Below are 8,827 nucleotides of genomic sequence, written 5' to 3'. Positions count from 1 at the left end.
TTTCTCTTATCTTGTTTACTCTCAGAAGGTCGTAAGTCACTTTTATTATCGTATCTTATTTAAGGTCATTTTTGTACCCTCTACCAATACAATCTATGGCTTAAAGTCTTTGTAGATCGTAAATTACTTTGTTCTTTCTTTGGACACAAAACTGACTGGGTTAATTTTACCCTTTTAACTGTTAATGCTATAAATTTAACTTATGGAATACTGCTAATGAATTAACCTTACGATCAATTCTGAATTTGGATTAGGGAAATGTTGGTTAAAATAAACGTACGATCAATATAAAACAGGATAAAGGAATGCTGATTTAGAATTTAATTTACGAAAATATAAAAGAAAATAATTATTCAGAATGTGGATTATGGAAGCTGATAAACAATTAACTTACGATCAATATAAAATCTGGACTATGGAACACGGATGAGGTATTTACATATCATCAAAACATCTTTCTTTACTCGCTCGCCCAAATCCCTGAAATGAAATCCGAACTTTTCCAGGTCGTCTACGATTTTTTTTTAATAAGTGGAGGCGTCGGGACATATGCTTAACTATGCATCACGGTTTTATAGATCCGCCATAAAAGCATCGCCCTGCGTCTGAAAGCATAAGACTATAATTCCACCATGATATTAACTCTCATTAAACTTTTATAACCTTAACTCGGTGTGAGGCGATTTTATTCCAGTTGCCATAGATACCGCGTCCCAGGAACATATGCCAGACGTACGAAGTTCCTGCGCGGGCGACTACTATAAATAAACATGTATTTTTTCCCTAAACTATTGACAAGATACACAGTACCTGTAAAAAAACCCCAGTTGATTTAACACATTTCGGCACTGATGTTTTTTTTATCTTTTTTTTCAGACTTCGTTACTCGTGGCCAGAACCCCGAGAGTATCGTACACTGGAGCCTGACAGTGGTCGCCAAACTGTCGTGCAGGCGAGGGTGGGAGGTATACGTGTTAATAAATCGTCGCTCGCAACAAGAAATTATGGACTGTTTAAAGTGTCAGCAAACTATTCCATAACTCAAAAGAGGAATAGTAGATAGAAGTTAAAGTGCTATAGTGAAAATATGTAGCGTGCGATTACTTTCCTCGTAATAGAGAGACTAGGAGCAAGGCGGCGCGGTGTGAGTGAGTGTGTGTGTGTGTGTAGTTTCGCTGTGAATCAACAAGTGTTGGCTGCCACTAGAGGGGAACGAACACGTTGCGACGCTTGGGACTGAACCACCACCAGGCAGTGAGGAGTGATGTTGTCTACAGTCACATTAATCAGCTTTGTTTACCGTCTTCTGATTATTCAAGGTAAGTACTGGATGACGGAGGCGGCGGTATAGGAGGTGTCATAGTTCCATTGTATTCTCACTTCCTCTCTCTGTTCTCCACCCAATTTAACTCCAGCATAATATTCCATTGTTTAAGGACTCGTGATCTTATCTGAGTTAATTAAAATGTTTATAAACACACCTGGAGGATGGTTGTGTGTGTGTGTTTACGTGAACGGCCAATCCACCCTCGTTAACTATCACGTTGAGGGAGCGGCGTGGTGTTGTGTGTGTAGGGCGGCACATTGCACCTTCCAATTATGTTGTATTCATCTCACTTATCGGGTGTCTATTGTGGCTGGTGGTTAGGGTAGGTTAATGTAGGGGTAGTGTAGGTTATGGCAGGTTAAGGTAATTTATAATTGGGTAATACAGGTTAGAGTTAGTTACGGTAGGATAGGGCAGTGAATATTATGGTAGGGCTTAAGACAGTGTAGGTGTGTGATGATAACCGGGGGTGAGGGGGGGGGTGAGGGGGTAATATTAATATGATCCATTTATATTATCTGGTAACACTTCAGTGACCTCCTCCTCTCCTATTCACTGACAACCTAACGACTGATTCATCTGGTGTTCAATGACTTGCAAGCCACGTCATCATGCAAGTCATACTGCACGAGGATAAAAAAATCCTCCCCCCCCCCCCTCCAACCTCACCTCCCCTTCCCCCCCCAAAAAAAAATGCAAACTAGACTGCAATGTACGCGGAGGAACAACATTATGAAGGATTATATCGAGATAGCATGACGGGTCGAGGAGTGTGCTGGGGAAGGCGCCTTAAATGTCATGTTTGCTTTGTTCATGTTCCGAGATGAGTTCCCGAGTCGTATAGTCAGTTTTACCTCATGCCTTAAGTAAGCTGGATTGACTACGTTCTCGGAAGCCCCGTTAGCAAATGCAGTGGCTTTTTATAAGAACCTTTGAGAGTTCAAGTCACTTTTGCAAGGCGTATCTCGATTGAGTATGAGATGGCCAAACGTTCTCAGGAGCCTCTACTTAGTCTAATGGAAAGGCATTTACTTTAGAGCATTTGAGAATCTAAACCATTTTTTTTAGTAACTTATACATACACCAATTTTAAAGAGATAACTATGAGCCTTTTAAGTTAATGGACACGGGTCATAAAATCTTCGTACATAACTGAGACGAGACCTATTGCCTTGGTCTAGTCTGGTGCAATGCTGACGCCATTTTGGTGACTGTCGTGTCTTCATTAAGGGAATTTGATTTTGTCTTATTACAAGGATAAAATTCACTTACGAACCACTGAGAATCCGCTACCTGGTTCCCACATCAATATTATTGTTTCCTTAGTGTCTGTAATTTTCTGACTCAATAAACTGTCCCATAGACGAGAGAGAGAGAGAGACGGTGCGTGGTGTTGACTGCCTCCCTCCACGTGCTAATGCAGGGTCTCATTAAGGGGCGGTAGTCAGGTAAGTTGATTAGCTCTCGGGGGGCAGGTTACCTGGACCAGTTCTGCAGTAAGTTAGGGATGGATGGATATATTGGTTGATAGATAGATAGAGATAGATAGAGATATATACAATGCAAGCCGATAGGAGAGACTGTTGATTGAGAGAGTCAGAAAGATTGGCTGTTAGAGAGAGAGAGAGAGAGAGAGAGAGAGAGAGAGAGAGGATACAATATTGATGGGTAGGAAGTGGATTAACGTGCAATAAAGAGCGACTAGAGAGAGACAGAGAAATATGCATAAATAAATTAGAAGGTTGGAGGGAGGATAAGAGGGTTAGAACAAGGGAGGAAGAGAGAGAACGTAACGACAAGGGAGAAGACAGAAATATAACATCAAAACATAAGAATGGAAGAAACTGCAGCGGGTCTATTGGCCCATACCACGCAGCCTCGTTTACAGCCAACCCCCTATTGCTCATATAATATATCTGTCCAACCTACAGTATGTTTGAAGCTTCCCAGCGTGTTCGAGTTTATGATGATGTTTGGTAACTTGTTCCACTCGTCCACTACTTTATTTCCAAACTAATGTTTCCCATCTATCCTGGTTGGATAGTTTGAGTACCTTTGTTATGTCACCTTTGTTTAGCCCTGACTTCCATTTATACACCTCGATCATATCGCCCCTCACTCTTAAGTCTCTCGAGGGAGTTCAAATTCTGATGCTTTAACCCGTCTCTGTAGTCAAGGTTCCTAATGCCTGAGATTATTCTTGTCATCCACCTCTGTATGCTTTCTAGGGATTCTTTATCCATTCTGTAGTACGGTGACCAAAACATAACTGCATAACCCAAGTGAGATCTCACAAGTGCAAGATATAGTTTTAGGATGACCTCACTAGTCTTGTAACTAACACTCCTTTGTATGAACCCAAGTACTTTGTTAGCCTTGTTACGAGCAAATACACATTATTGTCTTGGTTTAAGATTTCTACTTATCATTACTCATAAATCTTTCTCACAGATTGGATAGATAAAGATTAGATATGTAGATGGATGGATAGATATGAAGATTGGATAGATGAATATTTAGAGAATGACTAACAGGGTGGAGAGGAGGGGGGGGGGGTGACCTTAACTCTGGTGGTGTGGCTAATGTTGGCCAGAGTTGCACAGACATTAGTATGGCGATCAATATTGACTTTAAGTGACAATGAGGTGTGTGTGTGTGTGTGTGTGTGTGTGTGTGTGTGTGTGTTATCAACACTGACACCACTGTTACCAACACTATATACCCGACCACTAGCACTGCCAACAACACACACACACACACACATACTTAATCTGAGGCACTTAAGTGAAATTGTTGTCAGTCTTTACTCTTAAGTGGATTAATTAGAAATATCTCGAAGAATTTAATAACTTCTTGGGGGCAATGAACTTTCGCGATGTTGTTGGCTATTTTGACTAAGTTGGCTATTTTGGCTATAGGTTGGCTTTGTTAGTTATGTATTGTTGTGTAGGTCACGATTGGCTATGTAAGCTACTTGTTGGCTATGTAGGCTATGTGTTGTCTACTGTATGTAAGCTATGCGTTGGCAATGTAAGCTACGCGTTGGCTATACAAGCTACGCGTTGGCTATGTAAGCTACGCGTTGGTTATGTAAGATACGTGGTGGCTATGCGCTGATAGCTTGATTCTTACCCTTGAAAGCGCCCATTACTTACCAGTCATGTGGCCAGCTGGTGGAGGAAGCCTGCTGGTGGAGAAAGCCAGCTGGTGGAGAAAGCCAGCTGGTGGAGAAAGCCAGCTGGTGGAGGAAGCCAGCTGGTGGAGTAATTAGCTAGTGTATGTATGTATTTGTGTGCAGGTGTGTGTGCGTACGTGTGTGTGTGTGTGTGTGTGTGTGTGTGTGTGTGTGTGCGTGTGTGTGTGCGTGTGCGTGTCCCCATAACAAGCAGCCAAACTTACCTGCTTTAATTAAACTCCTGGACCTACTCACTTTACGACTATTATTCTTTTCAGTTTAATTAAAGTAATAACTGCCTTGTACTATAACAGACAACGATGCTGATTGGACGAGAGGGTTAAGTACCGTGACTTTGATTGGTCAGAGGGTGCTGCCGATTGGACGAGAGAGTAAAGTACCTTAAACCTGATTGGTGAGGGGTTGTAGGGTGAGGGGGGGGGGGAGGTGAGATCATATGTTGAAATCCCGAAGTCGTGTTGGATCACCATAAGTTTACCTACCGTAAACCCAACCCAACCCAACCCAACCCAACCCAACCCAACCCAACCCAACCCAACCCAACCCAACCCACCATTTAAATTAACTCTAATATAATAAATTAAAAGCATTATTACATCACCAAATATTGTGAGAGTTCTTGCCGCGCTCTGTTAGGTTGGGTTAGGTTAGGTTAAGTTAGCTCGGTTGGTCGATATCTATCAACTTAGGTTAGGTTTATCGCTTAGTACTTGTAGGTTAGGTTTAATCAATTAGCTAGTGCTGGTAGAAAATATCAAGTTAGGTTAGATTAGGTTACATTAGATCAGGTTAGGTTAGCAGGCACTCGGGCATTCTTCAAAACTAGCGGCATAATCTGGTTTCACCTTAAGTTAGGAGTTGTTGTAAGTTATCGAGTTGACGAGAGATTTTCACGCAAGTTAAAAATATAATTAAGATGTACAATTTTTTATTACCTGACTTCCACGCGACTCAGGTGTGGTGGCTCAGAACAAGTGTGTTGACTCAGATCGGGTGTGGCGACTCAGAAACTAATTTGCTGTGGTTGACGACTATAAAAATTTTGACTAGCGACTTACAAGTTTCTATTACCAATTTTATTTAGAATCAATGTGTATAATTTGGCCTTACGTCATTTAGTAGACGTAGTTAAGTAGAAGTTACACCAGATAAAGTCATTTAGTAGACGTAGTTAAGTAGAAGTTACACCAGATAGTCATTTAGTAGACGTACTTAAGTAGAAGTTACACCAGATAAAGTCATTTAGTAGACGTAGTTAAGTAGAAGTTACACCAGATAAAGTCATTTAGTAGACGTAGTTAAGTAGAAGTTACACCAGATAAAGTCATTTATTAGACGTAGACAAAAAGTAGACGTAGATAACTCCTTCCCTCGTTGCCCCCCCCACTCCCCACCCCACTCCCCCACCCGGCCCCCCCCCACTCCCCACCCCACCCTCCCACCCGACCCCCGCCACGGTTTACTGCTCGTAGTGGCCATAATTGCCAGGCAACACAGTGGAGTACGAAGTTGTTTATTCTTTAACAGTTCCTTCAGCCTTATTTGCCGACTAACCTACTTAAAGTGCGTCTAAAAGTGTAAACACCATCTACTCTTAAGATGTAAACAAATTCCTTTTATTAAGTGTAAATAAATAAATTCCTATAAGTGTAAACAAACTGCGATTATTATTAAGTGTAAACAAACTCTTTTTATTATCATACTAAAATAACTTAAGCGATTGTACACTTGTGTTCAAAATTTCCTAGACACTATATGTTAAGTGAATGTGGTTTATTTATTTTAAGTCAAAATAAACCATAAACCAATCTATAATATAAATAAAAACCTCAATAATTGACTCGAGTGTCCAGGGAATTGTGTCCGTCACTGGACATGATTTTAGAGACACGTCATAACTTGCTATAATTATATGAATATTTAATTAAACCCAATCCAACCTAATCAAGTAAATTAAACCTATTCTTACCAGATTTATCCATTTTTAACCATAATTAAACTTGGCACAATTCTATATTAACCAAATCTCATTATGCTTGAGTGGTATTATTAAATTAATCTTATTAGCTAAGCTTAAAACCTTAATTAACTTAACATTTACATTCGTGTTAAATTAGATTCGTTATTTTCTCTCTTGTTTTGTTAAGTGAATATTTGGATACATTATTTAACCTTTTAATAGGACCAGTAATGTATTTATCATAATTTATTTAATCTGTGTGTGTGTGTGTGTGTGTGTGTGTGCATTAGGGAGTGTCTTTAGGATAGAAAAGGACGAGGAGTAGAGAGAGAGAGGAGGAAAGGAAGAAGAAGAGAGAGAGAGAAGAGGAGAGGAAAAAGAAGGAGAGAGGAGGTAGTGGGGAATGTTGCAGAGGGGCGAAGGGGGAGACTAAGTTGTGGGGGATGGGGGGTAGTAGAGGCGTGGGGGGGGTTAGGTTTGGTTTGGTTGGATTAGGTGATGTTTGGTTAGGTAAAGTTAGCTTAAGTTTGGTTAGATTAGTTCATGATAGGTTAAATTAGATTGTTAGGTTAAGTTAGTATTAGGGAACTTTAAACACCAGGTGATCTTGACCTTTACCTACTCTTGACCTTTACCTACTCTTGAGCTTTACCTACTCTTGAGCTTTACCTACTCTTGAGCTTTACCTACTCTTGAGCTTTACCTACTCTTGAGCTTTACCTACTCTTGAGCTTTACCTACTCTTGACCTTTACCTACTCTTGACCTTTACCTACTCTTGAGCTTTACCTACTCTTGAGCTTTACCTACTCTTGAGCTTTACCTACTCTTGACAGGTCGACAGCTGGACTCATGACGTCACTATTTAACTCGCTCTGGGCTGAAGCTTCGAAAGTTGACCAGACGAATATTTCATGAACTTCTTTACTCCGTGACGATCAATTGAGGTGCTGACATTTACCTGTACCCGCTAAATGTATTCTAGACAGGTGAAAGACTTCTGAGTACATTGGTGGAGTTTGGGTGATGGCAGTGTAGTGTGGGGGGTGGGTGAGAGCTGTGAGTGGGTGGGTGAGGGTGGTGGAGTGGGTGATGGCAGTGTAGAGAGCTGTGAGTGGGTGGGTGAGTGGGTGGGTGAGGGCGGTGGGTGGGTGGGTGAGAGCTGGGGAGTGGGTGGGTGAGGGTTGGTGGGTGGATGAGGGCTGGTGGGTGGGTGGGTGAGAGCTGGGGTGTGGATGGATAAGGGTCAGGTAATGGATCAACGACGGATGATATAAGAAGGAGTGTGTTGTATGGCTGTGGTGTTTGGTGGGTGAATGAGGAGAAATGGTAACGAGTGGGATGTGATGGGTGAGGGAGAGAGAGGGAAGGAGGGAGAGAAGGTGATAGAGAGGGTAGGAGCGAAGGTAGGGAGGGCGGGCGGGCAGTAGAGCATACGAAGGTGGAAGAGACAAGTGCACACTATCATAACATAACCCCTCGCTTCGCCTCCCTCCCTCCCACTTCACGGTTCTCAAGTGTCACTCACGTATTAAAGTTGCTCCTGTACGCGAGTTGTGGTCTGAGTGTTAGCTTAGACGCCGCAGCTATAAACAATGACAGTGTTTATAGCTTACGTTAATATGTGTGTTTTTAAATGTGTTATATGATGTGTCGTTACCGTTTGATGATTAATTACCCTAACGCTACCTGGGGATTAGGTTTGGTTAGGTTAGGTTAGGTTAGGTTAGGTTACGTTACGTTACGTTACTAAGAATGTCTGTCAGGTGTGAGTAGGAACAAACTTGACTCACAAAATTTCTCAGTAAGGATCCCGAAATTTTACAAAGCCGACCAGCCATCTTAACATTATTTTAACTTACATAGTATCTTATTCTCTCACCTGGAACACAACACAGAGGAACCAACAGGTAATAAACATAAAAAAAAATGAATTAAAATAAAAAAAATAAGTAACGTAGAGAAATTTGAGAATCATTGTTTCAAAGGTTTCCGGTCAAAGAAAGGGTTTGGTGAAAATTTCGCGGTTGGGCTTTTAAGTTAGATGCCTTCACCTGTGACATTCAATGATCCAGGTGTAAACAATAATGCCAGCATGAGAGGAAGAGGATAGGAGGATCTTCTGTTTGTATTGGTCCCATTGATAACTCGTTAGTTCTATTGATAGCTCGTTTTGGCCTATTGATAGCTCGTTTTGGCCTATTGATAGCTCGTATTGGCCTATTGATAGCTCGTTTTGGCCTATTGATAGCTCGTTTTGGCCTATTGATAGCTCGTTTTGGCCTATTGATAGCTCGTGTTGGCCTATTGATAGCTCGTGTTGGCGTTGTTCCTTTGCTCGTACA

The 8,827-nt window shown here is 41.4% G+C and overlaps 1 protein-coding gene across 1 annotated transcript in view; it reads left to right on the top strand.

Annotated features, from left to right (window-relative positions):
- Positions 1-937: 937 nt before the first annotated feature.
- Positions 938-8,827, top strand: part of LOC121863504 — a 73,803-nt gene continuing 65,913 nt past the window's right edge. Inside the window, exon 1 of the mRNA XM_042362177.1 lies at positions 938-1,319. Coding sequence (XP_042218111.1) covers positions 1,265-1,319 — 55 coding nt within the window. The 5' untranslated portion in view covers positions 938-1,264. The remainder of the gene's footprint in view (positions 1,320-8,827) is intronic.

The sequence above is a fragment of the Homarus americanus genome, unplaced genomic scaffold, assembly GCF_018991925.1.
Source record: "Homarus americanus isolate GMGI-L3 unplaced genomic scaffold, GMGI_Hamer_2.0 scaffold41366, whole genome shotgun sequence".
Taxonomy (NCBI): Eukaryota; Metazoa; Arthropoda; class Malacostraca; order Decapoda; family Nephropidae; genus Homarus; species Homarus americanus.
This window is presented reverse-complemented; position numbering and strand designations above follow the sequence as displayed.